Consider the following 22,437-nt stretch of genomic DNA (forward strand, 5'->3'; position numbering starts at 1 on the left):
TCCATAGTAGTTGGAGATTTTAACACCCCTTTAGCAGTCCTGGATAGATCCTCGAAAAAGAAGCTAAGCAAAGAAATTTTAGATTTAAACTCAACCATTCAACATCTGGACTTAACGGACATCTACAGAACATTTCATCCCAACAAAACTGAATACACATTCTTCTCATCAGCCCACGGAACATACTCCAAAATCGACCACATCCTAGGCCACAAATCTAACCTCAGCAAATTTTAAAAAATAGAAATTATTCCTTGCATCTTCTCAGACCATGATGGAATAAAAGTTGAACTCAATAACAACAGGAATCTGCATACCCATACAAGAACATGGAAGCTAAACAACCTTATGCTGAAGGATAGATGGGTTATAGACGAGATTAAGAAGGAAATCACCAAACTTTTGGACTAAACAACAATCAAGACACAAATTACCAGAACCTCTGGGATACTGCAAAGGCAGTACTAAGAGGTAAATTTATAGCACTGCAAGCCTTCCTCAAGAAAACAGAAAGAGAGGAAGTTCATAACTTAATGGGACATCTCAAGCAACTGGAGAAGGAAGAACACTCCAACCCCAAACCCAGCAGAAATAAACAAAATCAGAGCAGAACTACAGTAAATTGAAAACAAAAGAACTATACAACAGATCAACAAATCCAAAAGTTGGTTTTTTGAAAAGATCAATAAAATAGATAAACCTTTGGCCAACCTAACCAGGAAAAAAAAAGAGTAAAATCTCTAACATCATCAATCAGAAATGGTAACGATGAAATAACAACAGACCATTCAGAAATTCAAAAAAATCCTTAATGAATACTACAAGAAACTCTACTCTCAGAAATATGAAAATCTGAAAGAAATCGACCAATACCTGGAAGCACGCCACCTACCAAGACTTAGCCAGAACGAAGTGGAAATGTTGGACAGGCCTATATCAAGTTCTGAAATAGCATGAACTATACAAAAATCTCCCTAAAAAGAAAAGCCCAGGACCAGATGGCTTTACGTCAGAATTCTACCAAACATTTAAAGAAGAACTAGTACCTATATTACTAAACCTCTTCCAAAATATAGAAAAAGAAGGAATATTACCCAGCACATTCTACAAAGCAAACATCACCTTGATCCCCAAACCAGGGAAAGACCCAACAAGAAAAGAAAACTATAAACCAATATCACTAATGAATATAGATGCTAAAATACTCAATAAGATCCTAACAAACAGAATCCAACAACACATCAAAAAAATTATACACCATGACCAAGTCTGATTTATCCCAGGGTCTCAAGGCTGGTTCAATATACGTAAATCTATAAATGTAATTCAACACATAAACAAACTTAAAAATACAGACCATATGATTCTTTCAATTGATGCAGAAAAAGCTTTTGATAATATCCAGCATCCCTTCATGATCAAAACACTTAAGAAAATTGGTATAGAAGGGACATTTCTTAAACTAACAGAGGCCATCTACAGCAAACCCACAGCCAATATCGTATTGCATGGAGTGAAACTGAAATCATTTCCACTTCGATCAGGAACCAGGCAAGGTTGCCCATTGTCTCCATTGCTCTTTAACACTATAATGGAAGTTTTAGCCATTGCAATTAGGGAAGAAAAGGCGATCAAGGGTATCCACATAGGGTCAGAAGAGACCAAACTTTCACTCTTTGCAGATGATATGATCGTATATCTGGAAAACACTAGGGATTCTACTACAAAACTTTTAGAAGTGATCAAGGAATATAGCAATGTCTCAGGCTACAAATTCAACACCCATAAATCTGTAGCCTTTATATATACCAATAATAACCAAGCCGAACAAACAGTCAAGGACTCTATTCCTTTCACAGTAGTGCCAAAGAAGATGAAATATTTGGGAGTATACCTAACAAAGGACGTGAAAGATCTCTACAAAGAGAACCATGAAACTCTAAGAAAAGAAATAGCCGAAGATGTTAACAGATGGAAAAACATACCATGCTCATGGCTGGGAAGAATCAACATTGTTAAAATGTCCACACTGCCCAAAGCAATATATCATTTTAATGCAATACCTATTAAAGCTCCATTGTCATACTTTAAAGATCTTGAAAAAATAATACTTCGTTTTATATGGAATCAGAAAAAACCTCGAATAGCCAAAACATTACTGAGCAATAAAAACAAAGCAGAAGGAATCACGCTACCAGACCTGAGACTGTACTATAAATCAATAGTGATCAAAACAGCATGGTACTGGCACAAAAGCAGAGAAGTAGATGTCTGGAACAGAATAGAGAACCAAGAGATGGATCCAGCTACTTACCGTTATTTGATCTTTGACAAGCCAATTAAAAACATTCAGTGAGGCAGCGCCTGTGGCTCAGTGAGTAGGGCGCCGGCCCCATATGCCACAGGTGGCGGGTTCAAACCCAGCCCCGGCCAAACTGCAACAACAACAACAAAATAACCGGGCGTTGTGGCGGGCGCCTGTAGTCCCAGCTGCTCAGGAGGCTGAGGCAAGAGAATCGCGTAAGCCCAAGAGTTAGAGGTTGCTGTGAGCCGTGTGACGCCACGGCACTCTACCGGAGGGCGGTACAGTGAGACTCTGTCTCTACAAAAAAAAAAAAAAAAACATTCAGTGGGGAAAAGATTCCCTATTTAACAAATGGTGCTGGGTAAACTGGCTGGCAACCTGTAGAAGATTGAAACTGGACCCACACCTTTCACCATTAACTAAGATACACTCTCACTGGATTAAAGATTTAAACTTAAGACATGAAACTATAAAAATACTTGAAGAAAGTGCAGGGAAAACTCTTGAAGGAAACGGCCTGGGTGAATATTTTATGAGGAGGACCCCCCCAGGCAATTGAAGCAGTATCAAAAATACACTACTGGGACCTGATCAAACTAAAAAGCTTCTGCACAGCCAAGAACATAGTAAGTAAAGCAAGCAGACAGCCCTCAGAATGGGAGAAAATATTTGCAGGTTATACCTCCGATAAAGGTCTAATAACCAGAATCCACAGAGAACTCAAACGTATTAACAAGAAAAGAACACGTGACCCATCTCAGGGTGGGCAAGGGACTTGAAGAGAAACTTCTCTAAAGAAGACCGACGCAAGATCTACAAACACATGAAAAAAAGCTCATCATCCTTAATCATCAGAGAAATGCAAATCAAAACTACTCTGAGATATCACCTAACCCCAGTAAGAGTAGGCCACATAACAAAATCCCAAAACCAGAAATGTTGGCGTGGATGTGGAGGAAAGGGCACACTTCTACACTGTTGGTGGGAATGCCCACTAATATGTTCCTTCTGGAAGGATGTTTGGAGAACACCTAGAGACCTAAAAATAGACCTGCCATTCGATCCTATAATTCCTTTACTAGGTTTATACCCAGAAGACCAAAAGTCACAATATAACAAAGACATCTGTACCAGAATGTTTATAGCAGCCCAATTCATAATTGCTAAGTCATGGAAGAAGCCCAAGTGCCCATCGACCCACGAATGGACTAGCAAATTGTGGTACATGTATACCATGGAACACTATGCAGCCTTAAAGAAAGATGGAGACTTTACCTCTTTCATGTTTACATGGATGAAGCTGGAACATATTCTTCTTCGCAAAGTATCTCAGGAATGGAAGAAAAAGTATCCAATGTACTCAGCCCTACTATGAAGCTAAATTATAGCTTTCACATGAAGACTATAACCCAAGTATAGCAGAAGACTATGGGGAAAGGGCCAAGGAAGGGGAAGGGAGGGGGGAGGTTTTGGTGGAGGGAGGGTAATGGGTGGGGCCGCATCTGTGGTGCATCTTAGAATGGGTACAGGCAATTGCACTAATGTACACAGCTATGATTTAACAATAAAAAAGAAAAGAAAAAAAATAAAATTGAAAAAAAAAATTGTAAAAAATAAATAAATAAATAAAAATTTTCTATTTTCAGAGAAAAGGATAACTAAATGAGGAAAACATCCATTAACTACTTTAGAAATTTTTAAAATCTAGTAGGTTTCAATTATAAATTTAAGTGACCATGTTAAATTCCCATCTCAACTAACAAAAACACAAGAGTAACCTTTTGAATAAAAGTTAAAAAATAGTCTATTTTTAACAACTTAATGGGACATCTCAAGCAACTGGAAAAGGAAGGACATTCCAACCCCAAACCCAGTAGAAGAAAAGAAATAACCAAAATTAGAGCAGAATTAAATGAAATTGAAAACAAAAGAATACAACAACAGATCAATAAATCAAAAAGCTGGTTTTTCAAAAAGGTCAATAAAATAGATAAACCTTTGGCCAACCGAATCAGGAAAAAAAAAGAGTAAAATCTCTAATCTCATCCATCAGAAACAACAAAGACGAAATAACAACAGACTCCTCAGAAATCCAAAAAATCCTTAATGAATATTACAAGAAACTTTATTCTCAGAAATATGAAAATCTGAAGGAAATTGACCAATACTTGGAAGCACGTCACCTTCCAAGACTTAGCCAGAATCAAGTGGAAATGTTGAACAGGCCCATATCAAGTTCGGAAATAGCATCAACCATACAAAACCTCCCTAAAAAGAAAAGCCCAGGACCAGATGGTTTCACGTCAGAATTCTACCAATCTAAAAATTCCTTTAAAGAGGAACTAGTACCTATATTACTCAACCTGTTCCAAAAGGTAGAAAAAGAAGGAAGACTACCCAACACGTTCTATGAAGCAAACATCACCCTGACCCCCAAACCAGGAAAAGACCCAACAAGAAAAGAAAATTATAGACTGATATCACTGATGAATATAGATGAAAAAATATTCAACAAGGTCCTAACAAACAGAATCCAGCAACACATCAAACACATTATACATCATGACAAAGTTGGTTTTATCCCAGGGTCTCAAGGCTGGTTCAATATACGTAAATCTATAAATGTAATCCAGCACATAAACAAATTAAAAAACAAAGACCATATGATTCTCTCAATAGATGCAGAAAAAGCTTTTGTTGTTTTTTTTTTTTTTGTTGTTGTTGTTCTTTTTGTAGAGGCAGAGTCTTACTTTATCACCCTCGGTAGAGTGCCGTGGCATCACACAGCTCACAGCAACCTCCAACTCCTGGGCCCAGGCAATTCTCCTGCCTCAGCCTCCCGAGTAGCTGGGACTACAGGCGTCCACCACAACACCCGGCTATTTTTTTGTTGCAGTTTGGCCGGGGCTGGGCTTGAACCCACCACCCTCAGTATATGGGGCCAGCGCCCTATCCACTGAGCCACAGGCGCCGCCCGCAGAAAAAGCTTTTGATAATATCCAGCATCCCTTCATGATCAGAACACTTAAGAAAATCGGTATAGAAGGGACATTTCTTAAACTGATAGAGACCATCTACAGCAAACCCACAGCCAATATCGTATTGAATGGAGTTAAATTGGAATCATTTCCACTCAGATCAGGAACCAGACAAGGCTGCCCATTGTCTCCATTGCTTTTTAACATTGTAATGGAAGTTTTAGCCACCGCAATTAGGGAAGAAAAGGCGATCAAGGGTATCCATATAGGGTCAGAAGAGATCAAACTTTCGCTCTTCGCAGATGATATGATAGTATATCTGGAAAACACTAGGGACTCTACTACAAAACTCTTAGAAGTGATCAAGGAATACAGCAGCGTCTCAGGTTACAAAATCAGCATTCATAAATCGGTAGCCTTTATATATACCAACAATAGTCAAGTTGAAAAAACAGTTAAGGACTCTATCCCATTCACAGTAGTGCCAAAGAAGATGGAATATTTGGGAATTTATCTAACAAAGGACGTGAAAGATCTCTATAAAGAGAACTATGAAACTTTAAGAAAAGAAATAGCTGAAAATATTAACAAATGGAAAAACATACCATGCTCATGGCTGGGAAGAATCAACATGGTTAAAATGTCCATACTACCGAAAGCAATATATAATTTCAATGCAATCCCTATTAAAGCTCCACTGTCATACTTTAAAGATTTTGAAAAAACAATACTTCGTTTTATATGGAATCAGAAAAAACCTCGAATAGCCAAGACATTACTCAGAAATAAAAACAAAGCAGGAGGAATTACACTACCAGACCTCAGACTATACTACAAATAGATAGTGATCAAAACAGCATGGTATTGGCACAAGAACAGAGAAGTAGATGTCTGGAACAGAATAGAGAACCAAGAGATGAACCCAGCTACTTACCGTTATTTAATCTTTGACAAGCCAATTAAAAACATTCAGTGGGGAAAAGATTCCCTATTTAATAAATGGTGCTGAGTGAACTGGCTGGCAACCTGCAGAAGACTGAAACTGGACCCACACCTTTCACCATTAACTAAGATAATCTCTCACTGGATTAAAGATTTAAACTTAAGACATGAAACTATAAAAATACTAGAAGAGAGTGCAGGGAAAACCCTTGAAGAAATTGGTCTGGGTGAGTATTTTATGAGGAGGACCCCCCGGGCAATTGAAGCAGCTGCAAAAATACACTACTGGGACTTGATCAAACTAAAAAGCTTCTGCACAGCCAAGAACACAGTAAGTAAAGCAAGCAAACGGCCCTCAGAATGGGAGAAAATATTTGCAGGTTATGTCTCCAACAAAGGTTTAATAACCAGAATCCACAGAGAACTCAAACGCATTAGCAAGAATAGAACAAGGGATCCCATTGCAGGCTGGGCAAGGGACTTGAAGAGAAACTTGTCTGAAGAAGACAGGCGCACGGCCTACAGACATATGAAAAAATGCTCATCATCTTTAATCATCAGAGAAATGCAAATCAAAACTACTTTGAGATACCATCTAACTCCAGTGAGACTAGCCTATATCACAAAATCCCAAGACCAGAGATGTTGGCACGGATATAGAGAAAAGGGAACACTTTTGCACTGCTGGTGGGAATGCAAATTAATACATTCCTCTTGGAAAGAGATATGGAGAACACTTAGAGATCTAAAAATAGATCTGCCATTCAATCCTGTAATCCCTCTACGGGGCATATACCCAGAAGACCAAAAATCACATCATAACAAAGATATTTGTACCAGAATGTTTATTGCAGCCCAATTCATAATTGCTAAGTCATGGAAAAAGCCCAAGTGCCCATTGATCCACGAATGGATTAATAAATAGTGGTATATGTACACCATGGAATATTATGCAGCCTTAAAAAAGATGGAGACTTTACCTCTTTCATGTTTACATGGATGGAGCTGGAACATATTCTTCTTAGTAAAGTATCTCAAGAATGGAAGAAAAAGTATCCAATGTACTCAGCCCTACTATGAAGCTAAGAATAGGGAGAAGGGGGAAAGGGAGGCAAGGGAGGAGGAAGGTGGGTAGAGGGAAGGGGATTGGTGGGATTACACCAGCTGTGCATCTTACAAGGGTATATGTGAAACTTGGTAAATGTGGAATGTAAGTGTCTTGGCACAGTAACTGAGAGAATGCCAGGAAGGCTATGTTAACCAGTGTGATGAAAGTGTGTCAAACGGTCTGTAAAGCTAGTGAATGATGCCCCATGATCATATCAATGTACATAGCTATGATTTAATAAAAAAAATAAAAATAAATAAAAAATAGTCTATTTTACCAAGTCTATTTTACCAGCATTTCCTTCTAACTTTCTCACTCAATGACGAAAAGATAAAAATCTACACATACTATTCAATATAGTGAAACATTTTCAACAAAGGAAAACAAAGGCCTACCTTTTTAATTTCCTTATAGAGCTCAAGCTGTAATCTTGGAAGATTGGAATCCATCAAAGCCTACAAGAAAATAGAACAAATTTGTTTATGGAAGACACATTCCCCGGGGCTTCTAAAGAAAGTTAAAGGCAACTAAATTTCAATTTTGGAACAAAGCAAAATATACTAAGAATTAAATTCATTACTTATTCATTAAAAAAGAAAGCAAATACATGAAGAAGTTACTGAATAAATTAGATACAAGTCATTTAGTTGAACAAAAAAATGGAAAGAAAAAGAATTTAATTTTTGTTATAACCAAATACTATGTAGTATCAAAATCCGAGTAGCTAGTTCAAATAAATTCCAAAGCCCCTATAGTAAACTTTTCCCTTCCTCAAGCAAGAGGTTCAGCTGGATGATGCTGGCTCACATCATGCTCTGGAAGCCTGCTGGCGCCAGGAACTCTAACTGTGCTTGCAAGATCAAAGCCCTCATTCTGGCTGGGAGCACTTCTTAAAGCAGAGTCCCACGTCCTTTCTACAAGTCTGGTCCCTCCTCACTGGCAGGGTACCCAGAGCCCCACATCTGTGACCCAGAGCCCACTGCCAGTTAGAAGCCCCACCTTCCTCAGAGCACATGTCCGGGCCCACCCTATCCACTTGGCAGAGCTAAACCAGGAATAACATCCACATGACCAACTTCAACCTGGTAACAGTGGCTAATGATAGAAAGTCCACATTGGAGAAGGGCTTCTCAACTTGGAAAAAAGGGAGAGGAAAAACTTTGGTGCCACTCTCGCCCCTGAGAACCTTCTCTTCCAAAATGGTATTGCAAATGCCTACCTGCCCAGCAGAAGGAAACTGGCCCAAGACTCAGTCAAAAAGCCCCTTTCACCATATGGCAATTGATACCCATGAACTGAGCTGGTCGTAGTAAAACTCATGTGGGCTCACCTACCAGGTCAGCAAGCTTGAAACTTAAAAGCTCGGTCACATTTCGGGAGATTCTTGAAGTACAGTAATGTCTCAGAAATTTGTAAATTCTGATTTTGCTACTGCAGGCTGTATTTTGTAGGTCCTTAAATGAGTAAACCAAACGGGATAAATATATATTAAAACACTACTTTTTAAATTAAGACCCAAAGCATTATCAATATTTGATTCAGCTTTATAAATGTGTTGTAAACAAATAACTTATTTTAGGCTCGACGCGTATAGCTCAGCAGCTAGGGCGCCAGCCACATGTATGGGTGCTGGTGGGTTCGAACCCAGCCCAGGCCGCCAAACAACAAATAGCCAGGTGTCATGGCGGGCGCCTGAGATCCCAGCTTCTTGGGAGGCTGAGGCAAGAGAATCGCTTAAGCCCAGGAGTTTGAGGTTGTTGTGAGCTGTGACGCCACAGCACTCTACCCAGGGCAACAGCTTGAGACTCTGTCTCAAAACAAACAAACAAACAAATAATAACTTATTTTATAAAAAGAGGAAACTAAAACAACCTCTCAGAAGAACAAGTAATCGCTCTTATAATAAGCCAGTTGCTCAGTGATGGCAGTATGCCAAATGCCTACTCCAGAGACACGCACACTCCAAACCCACCATATGGCCCACCACTGCCCCTCACTCACAGCCAATGCCACTGTCCTGGTTCGAGACCCCACTCTCTCTTTTGAGATTCTCTACCACAGGTCCTTCTCCACTCCAAGTCAGCTATGTTTCCTTGCCAGGTCATTCTTCTAACCAGTCACAAAGCTCCAAGAGCTCCTTATTCTCCACCAAATAAAGTACAAACCTCTCGAGCTGACCCTCAAGGCACCCAATCCTCCAGAAACCTAAGATGGTCCTGGGCTCCTCTCTGAGTCTCTACTGACTTCCTGGTGGCCCTCAAGGCAGAAGGCTGTGGTGGTTACATGCTCTCTAATCTCTGTCTTCACTTACGGCTATCACCTCCAGGACCTTGCAGAACTCACACTTCACATCGCATATTGAGTTACTTCTACACATACATATTTCATCACCTAAGGCTAATTACTTAACAGGCAGGAGCATGCTGCTAGGCTGTGTCAGATCCCCAGTGCATATTTCTACATAAATAGCAAACAAAATGTGCCCTGCTGTCTTGCGAACTGTCCTCATTATATTCACATTGCCATACTCAAGAGAAGACAAAAGTGCAGGCCTGACTGCTAAATGACTATCCCTTACACCTAGCCTGGGCACCCCTATCCTCCCAAGCCTGCCCCTCTCTGCCACGATAAGGGCAAATCTAGCCAGACCTGGGCCACTCACAGCCTGCTGAACCTGATGACACCACCATCCAAAGAAGCAGGTACCTAAGAGCAGCCAAACACCATCATCCCCAACTTCAGATAGAAAAGAGTGTGGAAGAATGACTTCATCTTCTGTACAGGGACATGACAAGAGAATTGAGAATCACCACACTTAGAGACTGGAAACAAAGAGGAAATAGGAAAGAAGAATGGAGATAGCCAGGAAGAGAACTTGGAACTTAAAGCTACAACCTAGGGCACATGGCCCACAACTTTCAAAATACACACCCAGCTACTGGGTCCAGCAATTCTTAGAAAGAGGACTCTAAAGAAGACAGGATTAAAACCAGAACGATACTCTCATGTAAAATGACCAATAGCAAACCACTCTACCCTTCTTAATCCTCAGCTTGCCATGAAACAAACCACCCTGTGGTGGCCCTTTTTTATAGGTTCTCTGACAGTGAAGATCAAAGATCAAGAATTAAAATATCAGGCCAGGTGTGGTGGCTCACGCCTATAATCTTAGCACTCTGGGAGGCCGAGGCAGATAGACTGTCTGAACTCAGGAATTTGAGACCAGCCTGAGCAACAGCAAGACCCCGTCTCTAAAAACTAGCCAGGCACTGTGGCAGGCACCTATAGTCCAAGCTAGTCAGGAGGCTGAGGCAAGAGGATCACTTGAGCCCAAGAGTTTGAGGTTGCTGTGAGCTGCAACTCCACGGCACTGTACCTAGGGTGACAAAGTGAGATTCTGTCTGTCTCAAAAAAAAAAAAAAAAAAAAAAATCAGAGAAAGCCCAGCCTGTGCCTGCAGTAGAAGAAAAAAAGGAAGCAAAGATATTGCGGAAGCAAGCTTACCTGAAAGCAGGCCCTTTGCAAACACACTGGGGATGACATCCACACGCAAGTGTCACCACTGACCACCCAGCACAAAGAACAAGGGGAAACTGACACTGCCGTAACATCATCACGGGAGGTGAGATACAAACATAAGCGTGAGGCGCAGGCAGAGGGAGAACAGAGGGATTCCCAGAGGCTGCTCGCAACAGAGAGCTAGAATCTGTGGCTCCCAAGAAGCCAGCATCCCGATCACAGAAAGCAAGGCTGGCCAAGAAACAATGCACTAGCCAAATGGGAAAGATTCCCCGGGCAACAGAATTCCAACACTCTCATGTGCCATGTCCATAAATCTTGCCAGGTAAGAATTTTATTGTTAATAAGAATACGGGCTCTTTTCACCATCTTGGGGCCTGTGGAGGTCTGCTGGGACTTCTAAAAGGCGAATATGTCTGGAAGACTATGGTCCAAGGCCATTTTTGCTGGCTTTAAGAGAGGTCTCTGGAACCAAAGAGAGCACACAGCCCTTCTTAAAATTGAAGGTGTTTATGCCCGAGATGAAACTGAATTTTATTTGGGCAAGAGATGTGCTTATGTATACAAAGCAAAGAACAACACAGTGACTCCTGGCGGCAAACCAAACAAAACCAGAGTAATCTGGGGAAAGATAACTCGAGCCCATGGAAACAGTGGAATGGTTCATGCCAAATTCTGAAGCCACCTTCCTGCTAAGACCATTGGACACAGAATCCGTGTGATGCTGTACCTCTCAAGGATTTAAAGTCCTTCCTGCTAAGGCCATTGGACACAGAATAAATGTGATGCTGTACCCCTCAAGGATTTAAAGTGATGAAAAGTAAATAAAAGTGGATTTGTGCTGTTGTAAAAAAAAAAAAAAATACGGGGCAGGTGTAGTGGCTCATGCCTGTAATCTCAGTACTTTGGGAGGCAGACAGAAGTTTCACTTAAGATCAGAGTCCTAGACCAGCCTGGGCAACCTAGTGAGACACTGTCTGTACAAAAAAATTTTTTCAAATTTAAAAGCCAGCCATGGTGATTTTTTTAGCTAGCTGAGTAGTCCTAGCTACTTGGGAGGCTGAAGGAGGAGGATCACTTGAGCCCCTTAGTTGAAAGATACAGATAAGCTATGATCACTTCCCCCCAGGGAGAACAAGGGGGGAGGATGGTTTAAAGCCGGGAGTTTGAGACTACAGTGAGCTATGACTGTGCCACTGCACTCAGACAGATAGAGCAAGACAAAAAACAACAAAAAACAAAAAACATTGTTTTTTGGAGAAAGCATCAAGAACTGTATCAGAGAAACTTCTTTGATCTGGTCACCCTGCAGTGGGAGAATGTCAACTTTGAATACCCAATTCAAAAGGCCCACTCACAAACCAGGCTGAGTTGGGGAGTCACACTAGGAGAAGAGCACAATGATTAAAATGAGGATAGTTTTACAATGTATTATGAATTAGTGAATGGAAGCAGGACTTTTCTGTGGCAGCAGCAGAATAAAGTGCTATGGTGATCTTGGCACAACTGCATCAAGAAGCAAGAACAGAACAAGGCTGGTGTCCCTGGCTCTCTCCTCACCTCATCTGTCACTGCTACCCAAATTCTGTGACTTCTGGCCCCACTATCCTTGTCTGGGATCTCCTTTCTCAGCATTCATGTTGCACAAGCTCAAACTAACCAACTAACTGTAATAGTCACATCTTTACCTGTAAACAGCACTATCCGACCCAGGCCTGGGGAAGAGGCAGGTAAGAAGCCAAAGACAGCATAAGATACCACAGCCAGATTTTGTTTACCCATCCCCCTTTCCAAGGGCTTCCATATTTCTCTGCATGATACCCAAAAAAAACTGGCACCCTGACATTTTTCCCAGGAGCACCCAGCAGCCATCCTTGTGCCCTGCACTGACCTATGCACTACACAGGTACAAGGGTAAGCACAGCTCCTCCTGCAGCAGGTGTGGCAAGCACAAGGCAGATGCCAGAGCACCTCCAAACCACACACCAAAAATGAACACTGCAGACATCCTCAGAAACTCTGCTGCTTAAAACAGAAGGCCACTAAACAATGGCTTCATCTCTTAGCCTGTAATGATTACAGGTCTGAGAAGAACATTGTCCACATAGCTCTTACTTTTATAACTTTGTTGAGGCACTCATCAGCCACCATCCTGACATCTGACTCCGCATCATCACTGCACAGCAGAAAAAGTTCCATAGCGATGCCCAGAAGTTTCTGAAATTCTGGAGAATTTCTAAGTGAAAAAAGAAGAAAAACTGTCAAAAGGAGCCTAAGGTGACATGACAACAAAATATAATAAGGTATCGGGTATCCTGGATGGATTCTAGAACCAAAAAAAAGCACTTATATATAAATTAAGAAAACCTGAGTGAAGTCTAGACTTTAGTTAACAGTATATCAGTATGGATTCATTAACTGGAAAGGTACCACACTAACGTAAGGTACACACAATCGGGGCAACTGGATGGGAGAATACGGGAGTTCCCTATACTATCTGTGCACATATTGTATAAACCTAAAACTATTCCAAAACAAAGTTTATTATCAAAAAAAGAAGAGACTGAACTTGCAAGAGAAATATCATTTTCTCAAGTTTTAGTTTAGAAACTAAGAAAAACACTGCTTTGGATACTTCAATCCCAGACAGCTAACTGCTTTCTACCTAAAAAGTTACTTTTACTTAACAATGTTTTTGGACCTTGAAAATTAGTATAACAACCTATCTTTTATTCCTTTTTAATCTTGTTTTCAATATGTCCCAAAGTATAACCATATTTTACCTTAAGATGCCACATTGCTTTTGTTGCCCTCGACAGACTATCACAGTGTCACAAAAACTGGAGTTTGTGTACTGTTTATGAACTATTTAAAATGTTTAATAAGTGAGCCTGTTTAGGCTACTATGATCCGACTGGCTAAACATAGCCGAGTATAAGAGAAGCTGATGGGCCACGTATATGAAACTGATTTCACAGCATTCTACGTGTCATCAACCAGTAATACAAGGGATGTTCTTGAGGTAATCCCAAGAATAGCAAATCCCAATAATACAGGGGATGTGCTATTTTTGAAACATCAAAATCAGATTGCTGTTTCATGATCTCAATCTAAAACACTCTGAAACGGAATCCCCATTCCTCTTTGTCTCTAGGTAACAATTCCTATCAATAGAAAATAGCCACGCACCTAAGAGAAAGCAAAAGATCACATCAGTAATGACCAGCAAGCTTACAAGAGACCTCCTCTATATGGAAGACCACCATGAACAAAGGGCCAAGGAGGAAAGGCTCCTAAACATGGGATGTAGGGCAGCATTCAAACACTGCTCCAAAGCAGTACTAGTCAACAGAAAGATCATGTGAGCTACATGTGGAATTTTGCATTTCCTTGTCAACACATAAAAATTAAAAAGAAACAGTCAAGACTTAACAATATTTCATTTAAACCAATATATCAAAAATAGTATTTCAACATATAATTAACTTGAAGAAATCACTGAAATATATAACAATATTTTTTACAGCACATCTCAATTCACATACAAAACTCTGGTCAGAAACAGTTTACCTCTTAGACTTCATAAAATTCACAGTTGAAAAGTAAGCTTATATACCATTTCCAGCTATACTTAAAAGTTCCCCAGTTGCTAAACGAAATATTGACTTTTAGATTTATATTTAATAGACAAAGGGCTAATCCGGTCATATATTTCTTCTTGAGAGAGCTCTGGGAGTTTGTGTCAGGGAACGTACCCTCATCTATGTTGTCAAATGTACTGGCATAAAGCTGTTCATAAAAAAAAAAAACAAAAAAAAAGCTGTTCATACTACTCCCATATAATCCTCTAATATTTATAGAATCTACACCAATGCCATCTCCTTCATTCCGATATTGATAATCTGTGACTTCATTCCTTTTTTCTAATCAGTCGTACCAATTTATTGATGTTCTCAAAAAAAATATTTTGGGCTCGGTGCCTGTAACTCAAGTGGCTAAGGCGCAAGCCACACACACCAGAGGTGGCGGGTTCGAATCCAGCCTGGGCCAGCCAAATAACAATGACAACTACAACCAAAAAACAGCCAGCTACTTGGGAGGCTGAGGCAAGAGAATCACTTAAACCCAGGAGTTGGAGGTTGCTGTGATCTGTGATGCCACGGCACTCTACCCAGGGCGATAGCTTGAGGCTCTGTTGCTCTGTCTCAAAAAAAAAAAACAAAAAACATATTTTGGTTTTATTGATTTTCTATATATTTTTTCCTATTTTATTGACTTTTTTTTTTTTTTTTTGCAGAGACAGAGTCCAACCTCCAGCTCTTGGGCTTAAATGATTCTCTTGCCTCAGCCTCCGAGCAGCTGGGACTATAGGCGCCTGCCACAATGCCCGGCTATTTTTTTGTTGCAGTTTGGCCGGGGCTGGGTTTGAACCCACCACCCTCGGTATATGGGGCCGGCACCCTACTCATTGAGCCACAGGCACCACCCTATGCCCATTCTTCTGACAACTTTGGATTGCATTTTCACATTTCCTCAGGTAGAAGCTAAGGTCACTTATTCGAGATCTTTCTATTCAAAAATAAGCATTTCATGTATATGTTCCATTAACGTGCTACAGCAGCACCCACACATTTAGAAAAGTATTGTTTTTATCCTCAATTTAAAAAATTTTCAAATTTCCCTTCTGATTTCTATGACCCACAGGCCATGTGGAAATGTATTTTTCCATATATTCAGAGATCTTCCAGATAATCTTCCTGTAACAGATTCCAATTTAGCAATACTAAGGTCAGAAAACACTCTGGATGATCTGAATCCTTTAAATTTAGACTTGTGCTACGGCCCAGCATTTGATCCACCTTGCCAGACATTCTCTGAGCAATTGAGAACAGTGTATCTTCTGAGAGTGTTGGATGGAATGTCCTATTAATGTCAATCAGATCAGGGCGGTGCCTGTGGCTCAAAGGGTTAGGGCGCCGGCTCCATATGCTGGAGGTGGCGGGTTCAAACCCACCCCGGCCAAAAACTGCAAAAAAAAAAAAAAAAAAAAATGTCAATCAGATCGCACTGCAGACAGAGCTGTTCAAGATCAGATATACACACTGTAGATCACCGAGAGAGGCTGCTGAAATTTCAGACCTTTCCACTTGTAGTTCTCTTAGGTTTTGCTTTGTGTATTTGCAGTCAGGTACATAAATATTTAGGGCTATTATGCCACCTGAGGAGCTGATTCCCTTCATCATTATGAAATGACCTCCTTATCCCTGGTAACAGACTTTAAAATCCACCTTGTCTGGTATTTATACAGCCACTCCAGCTTTACATTTGACTTGTTAGTATGATGAACCCCCTGCATTCTTTCTCTTTTAACCTATTTTTTCCATTATATTTAAAATGACTTTCTTATTATGCAGCCTTAAAGAAAGATGGAGATTTTACCTCTTTCATGTTTACATGGATGGAGCTGGAACATATTCTTCTTAGTAAAGTATTTCAAGAATAGAAGAAAAAGTATCCAATGTACTCAGCCCTACTATGAAACTAATTTATAGCTTTCATATGAAAGCTATAACCCAACTATAACCTAAGAATATGGGGAAGAGGAAGAGGGAGAGGAGGGGAGGGGGGAGGATGGGCGGAAGGAGGGTGATTGGTGGGACCACACCTACCGTGCATCTTACAAGGGTACATGTGAAACTTACTAAATGTAGAATATAAATGTCTTAACACAATAACTAAGAAAAAGCCAGGAAGGCTATGTTAACCAGGGTGATGAAAATTTGTCAAATGGTATATAAAACCAGTGTATGGTGAAAAAAAAAAAAAAGTTTCTTGTGGGCAGAAAGAGTGTGTTTGAGAAGAAGGGTAGTAAGGTATCTTCATTACTTTTATTTTTAACAAATTTCCTGTTGATTTTGATGCTCATCCATGTTTAGGGACCAATAGCTTAGACCACCCAGTTGACAGCTGCAGTAAATACATACTCACAATATATATGAAGTTTTAAATGACTTTCCACATTAAAAATTTCAGAAGGAACCATTTAAATCTCATTAGAGACAAAATCAATATACCACAGAAGCTATTAAAAAGTTCCAAAGTTCTAGCAGAGATAACAGGAAATATCAAACATCACTAAGTTTCCATTAAAAGTATTTTTATAAAATATCCACTTCAGCTATATACTTCAAAATCCTGGCAAAGTATATGGAGATTATCCAAAAACAAACTTGTTCTTGATCTAGTAAGACCAAGGACAACCTCTCTGGCTCTATTAATATGTTCCTTTGTAGAACAAGAAGTACGATGAACACCTAGCATTATTTCACAAAAACACAAGAGACAAATGTAAAAACTATTAACAGCCATTATTACAATTAAATACAGCAAACAGAACCAAAAATAAACCAAGTATCTCCACCTACTTTACTAATAGTGAATCTGAGGCAATACTCCATAAATTACCTTGAGAATTCTGGGGGAAAAAAAATTATAAGAATAAAGCATGAAGCATTAGATTGAAAGCCACCTGGTTTTCTGGGTTAATAAGCTTTCAGAGAGACCTGGATGGCGGAGATCAGATGAGCAAAGCTGTGCTATAGCCATAGTACATCAAATGTCTGCCAAGTATTTAAAATCATTTCACATAAAAATAATGATAATGTCTGACTTTAGATGACATGCATCACAATGGAATGTACTTCCTAATCTAAGATAACTAATGAGCACATCTATGTAGCTACAGCTTCACAATGTCTTAAACATGTCATCTGATCTCCACCCAGAACTCTGTAAATACAGGTTATACATTGTAAGTTAGGCAACAGAGGCTCAAAGACATTAAAACTTATCTAAAGTCAAGCCAAGGTAGGAGGATTGCTCAACCTCAGGACTTTGAGACCAGCCTGAGCAAGAGCAAGATCCCCATCCCTACTAAAGGTAGTAAATATTAACGAGCATGGTGGCACGTGTCTGTAATTCTAGCCACTTAGGAGGCTGAGGCAGGAGAATCATTTGAGCCCAAGAGTTTGATGTTGCAGTGAGCTAAGCTGACAGCCCTGTACTCTAGTCCTGGCAATAGAGGGAGATTCTGTCTCAAAAAAAGAAAACAAAAACTTACTTAAAGCCACCCACCCAGCTTATATAGGCAGTAGAAATTGAATAGAATTCAAACTCTTTTCTTCTACTATCATGTTGCTCTCTACAATAGCACACTACTGTAAAATTTTTATATTTTTATTTTCAAGACATATTCTCATTTATTATTTCATTTTCTTCACACATATTTTTCTTTCTTACTTTTTTTTTGGATACAGGGTTTTACTCTGTTGCCCTGACTATGGTGCTGTGGCCTCATCATAGCTCACTGTAACCTCAAACTACTAGGCTCAAGCAATCCTCCTGCCTCAGCCTCCTAAGTAACTGGAACTATAGACATGAGCCACCATTCAAGGTGGCATTAAATATAAGCAGATCACGGCTCGACACCTGTACCTCGAGCGGCTAAGGCACCAGCCACATACACCAGAGCTGGTGGGTTCGAATCCAGTCCAGGCCTGCCAGACAATAATGACAACTACAACCAAAAAATAGCCGGGCGTTCTGGCAGGCACCTGTAGTCCCAGCTACTTGGGAGGCCGAGGCAAGAGAATCACTTAAGCCCAGGAGTTGAAGGTTGCTGTGAGCTGTGATGCCATGGCACTCTACTCAGGGTGACAGCTTGAGGCTCCGTCTAAAAAATATATGTGTGTGTGTGTGTGTGTGTGTGTGTGTGTCCTACAAGTGTAGACTCCACTTATTGAGGGCTCTGGAGCAGTCAAACTCACAGACAGAAGGTAGAATGGTAGGTGCTAAGGCTGGGGAGACATGGGAAGGGGGGAGTTATTGTTTAATGGGAACAGTTTCAATTTTGACAGATAATCAGAGTTCTGAGGATGGATGGCAGTGACAGTTGCAAAACATTATGAATGTACTGAACTGAACACTTAAGATTATTTTTCTCAAAGTTTTCTCTAACAGATTATAGAGAACTCTTTCCAGTTTTCAGCAGGAAAACGACATGAATTATTTATTCCAAGGGAAAAAAGCAAGGAGAGTATTTCACACATGCCCATCTGGTAACAGAATGCAGAAATCATAGAATGCATATGTCTCCTACTCAGCCATTGGGAACAGGTCTAAAATATTTACAATCTATGGTTACTAGTCAGAAAGATAGACTGTCAAATGCAAAGAGAAAAAGGAGAATTTGCAAAGAAGCTACAAAAGAAGGTGCTGACCCAGTGCAGTGGCTCAGGCCTATAATCCCAGTACTTTGGGAGGCTAAGGTGGGAAGACAGCTTGAACCCAGGAGTTTTAGACCAGCCTAGGCAACATAGTGAGACCCTAGCGCTACAAAAAAATATTGTATTTTAAGTTAGCCAGGCATAGTGGTGTGTGCCTATAGTCCCAGCTACTTGGGAGGCAATAACAGGAGGATTGTTTGAATCCAGTAGTTTAAGGCTACAATGAGCTATGATCACACCACTGCATTCTACCCTGGGTGACAGAGCAAAATCCTATCTCTAAAAAAAGGTGCTGGGTGACGCCTGTGCCTCAAAGTAGGGTGCCAGCCCCATATACCAGAGGTGGTAGTTCAAACCCAGCCCCAGCCAAAAAAATAATAATAAAAATAAAATAAATAAATAAAAATACAAACAAAGTGCTATTAGTTTACCCCAATAAGAAAGATGAGGCCAGGGGCGGCACCTGTGGCTCAGTGGGTAGGGAGCTGGCCCCATATACCGAGGGTGGCGGGTTCAAACACGGCCCCGGGCAAACTGCAACCAAAAAATAGCCAGGTGTTGTGGTGGGCACCTGTAGTCCCAGCTACTCTGGAGGCTGAGGCAAGAGAATCGCTTAAGCCCAGGAGTTGGAGGTTGCTGTGAGCTGTGTGATGCCACGGCACTCAACCGAGGGCCATAAAGTGAGACTCTGTCTCTACAAAAAAAAAAAAAAAAAGATGAGGCCAAGCATGGTGGCTCACACCTATAATCCTAGCACTCTGTATGGCCGAGGCAGGTGGACTGCCCTGGTTCGAGAGCAGCCTGAGCAAGAGGGAGACCCCCATCACTAAAAAAATAGCTGGACGTTGCGGTGGGCGCCTGGAGTCCCAGCTACTCAGGAGGCTGAGGCAAGAGAATCTCTTGAGCCCAAGAGTTTGAGATGGCTGTGAGCACCACAACACTCTACTGAGGGTACAAAGTAAGACTCTATCTCAACATAAATAAATAAATAAGAACGATGAAGCAAGGGAAGCCGACCTACGGTCAACTGCCCATAACCCCAGTAATCCCAAAGCACAGAAAAGCAGGTAACAGCCACTGCTCAGAGCTCAGGCCCCACCACAGGGACAAAACAACAGCAGCAAACTGTCAAAGAAAAGCAGATAAAAGAGATGACAAATTGGACAGTCTCAAGCTGTTCCAACTACAATAACTACAAACATATCAAACCAAAGATGATTTTTAAAATAATTATAGTTACCAAGGATGCTAATTAAATATAAACATGCTGTTCAATTATCCTAATGGTTACAATTATTGTATAAAAGATTATAAAAAAGAAACATTAATCATTATAGTGTCCAGATAGCCAAGGTCCCAGAAATATAGGAAAAGGATTATTTCAAATGAATTTCTTTTTTTTTTTTTTAAGACAGAGTCTCATTTTGTCGTCCCGGGTAGAGTACTGTGGCATCACAACTCACAGCATCCTTAAACTCTTGGGCTCATGCAATTCTCTTGCCTCAGCCTCCCGAGTAGCTGAGAGTACAGGTACCCACAATGCCCAGCTACTTTTTCAGGGTCTCATTTTTGCTCAGGCTGGTCTCGAACTCCTGAGCTCAAGCGATCCACCTGCCTCGAACTCACAGAGTACTGGGATTATAGGCATGAACCACCGCACCCGGCCTTCAAATGGATTTCTTTCTTTTTCTTTTTCTTTTTTTTTTTTTGTAGAGACAGAGTCTCACTTTATTGCCCTCAGTAGAATGCCGTGGCATCACAGCTCACAGCAACTTCCAGCTCTTGGGCTCAGGTGATTCTCTTGCCTCAGCCTCCAAGTAGCTGGGACTACAGGCGCCTGCCACAACACCGGGCTATTTTTTGGTTACAGTTCAGCGGGGGCCGGGTTTGAACCCACCACCCTCGGTATATGCGGCCGGCGCCCTACTCACTGAGCTACAGATGCCGCCCTCAAATGGATTCTTAAAGGTTTTCAGTCAACCAGGACACAAAGAATACTCCAGCTCATTAAGACTGAAAACAAATAAAGTTTATTTTTTTCTAGAAAAGTTTAAAATGCAATTACCTGAGAGATTGTGCCACTATGTTTTCACATATTGTCAGACAATGATTCACTCGGTCTTTCTTGGTGGCTGAAAGTTCTTTCTTTCTAAAAATAAAAAAAGGAAGAGAAAAGAAAATAAACACAGTTGAATTATCCACTCTACCCATTTCTACACATCATTTGTTTCATTCACCTAGTCTTTTTTTTTCTTTTTTGAGATAGATTCTCACTTTCTTGCCCTGATAGAGGGCCGTGACATCATAGCTCACAGCAACCTCAAACTCTTGGGCTCAAGTGATCTCCTTGCCCGCTTGCTCAGCCTTCCAAGTAGCTGGGACTACAGGTGCCTACCACAACACTCGGCTAATTTTTAGAGACAGAGTCTCACACTTGCTTAGGCTGGTCTCAAACTCATGAGCTCAAGAAATCCCACCACCTAGTACTTCTCGGAGTAAACCACTGTACTCCAGCTGGTGGCAGGGTGGAATCAGGACAGTGAGGCAGGAAAGAGCTCAACAAACAGCCAGCTTCCTGACTACTCTGCTCCACATAAGAGTCGGGTGATGTCACTAAAATGGCTTATTTTTCCCCTTTAGAAAGAAGAAACTAAAGTGCCAACAGTGACTTACCCAAGATCTCACAGACAAACAGCCAGCCTTTAAACTCAGGTCCTCTGGCTTTAAATCTACCTGTATATCAACAATTTACATACAATTTCACATTTTTTTCACATTTTAACATCACTGAAACTGAAATGCATCTTACAACCAATGGCATGTTATAGTTTAATCAGCAACTTTTTTTCTTTCTCAACAGTACAGAAAGAGACAGTACGGATTACAACAATGGGAGAAATACAACATGATAATATAATATCTACTCTGTATACCAAGCTGCCACCGTTTCTCAAAATCACATTGTTAACTGACTGCAGTCAACATACCACATGGACCTCAATATGGTATAAACAATGGCTAAGGCTGCCTTTGTCTCCAAACCATTGGGAATAAACGTCCTACTGAGATTTTTCAGCCAGGGGCAGCGCCTCACACCTTTAACCTTTTGATACAAACAACTAGGCTTCAAGTAAGATGTTCTTTGGTACAAACATTCAATAAAAGATGTTCCATTTGGTGTTTATGATGCCTGTAGGCGTTGTTCATTTTGCAAACAAAAACTTGAGGACGCATGTTTCTGTTATACTACCTGACTTGAGTCTGTAAGCATCATACACTTTGGTCTCAATATTTTTCACAG

General features: G+C 40.6%; 1 protein-coding gene and 1 pseudogene across 5 annotated transcripts in view; one reads left to right on the forward strand and one right to left on the reverse strand.

Annotated features, from left to right (window-relative positions):
• Positions 1-22,437, reverse strand: part of HTT (huntingtin) — a 172,619-nt gene that overhangs the window by 130,072 nt on the left and 20,110 nt on the right. For all 4 annotated transcript variants that reach the window (XR_008377225.1, XM_053577934.1, XM_053577933.1 and 1 more), the window contains exons 2-4: positions 21,202-21,285; positions 12,967-13,087; positions 7,729-7,788 (exon numbers count right to left, since the gene is read on the reverse strand). Coding sequence is in view for 3 of the 4 variants with exons in the window: in XM_053577934.1 (XP_053433909.1) it covers positions 7,729-7,788; positions 12,967-13,087; positions 21,202-21,285 (265 nt within the window). In the remaining variant the exon portion in view is untranslated. The remainder of the gene's footprint in view (positions 1-7,728; positions 7,789-12,966; positions 13,088-21,201; positions 21,286-22,437) is intronic.
• Positions 11,264-11,596, forward strand: LOC128576036 (60S ribosomal protein L35a-like; annotated as a pseudogene). The gene has a single exon (XR_008377228.1). The product of XR_008377228.1 is annotated as a 60S ribosomal protein L35a-like (transcript).

This window comes from Nycticebus coucang, chromosome 23 (genome assembly GCF_027406575.1).
Source record: "Nycticebus coucang isolate mNycCou1 chromosome 23, mNycCou1.pri, whole genome shotgun sequence".
In the NCBI taxonomy this organism is placed as follows: domain Eukaryota; kingdom Metazoa; phylum Chordata; class Mammalia; order Primates; family Lorisidae; genus Nycticebus; species Nycticebus coucang.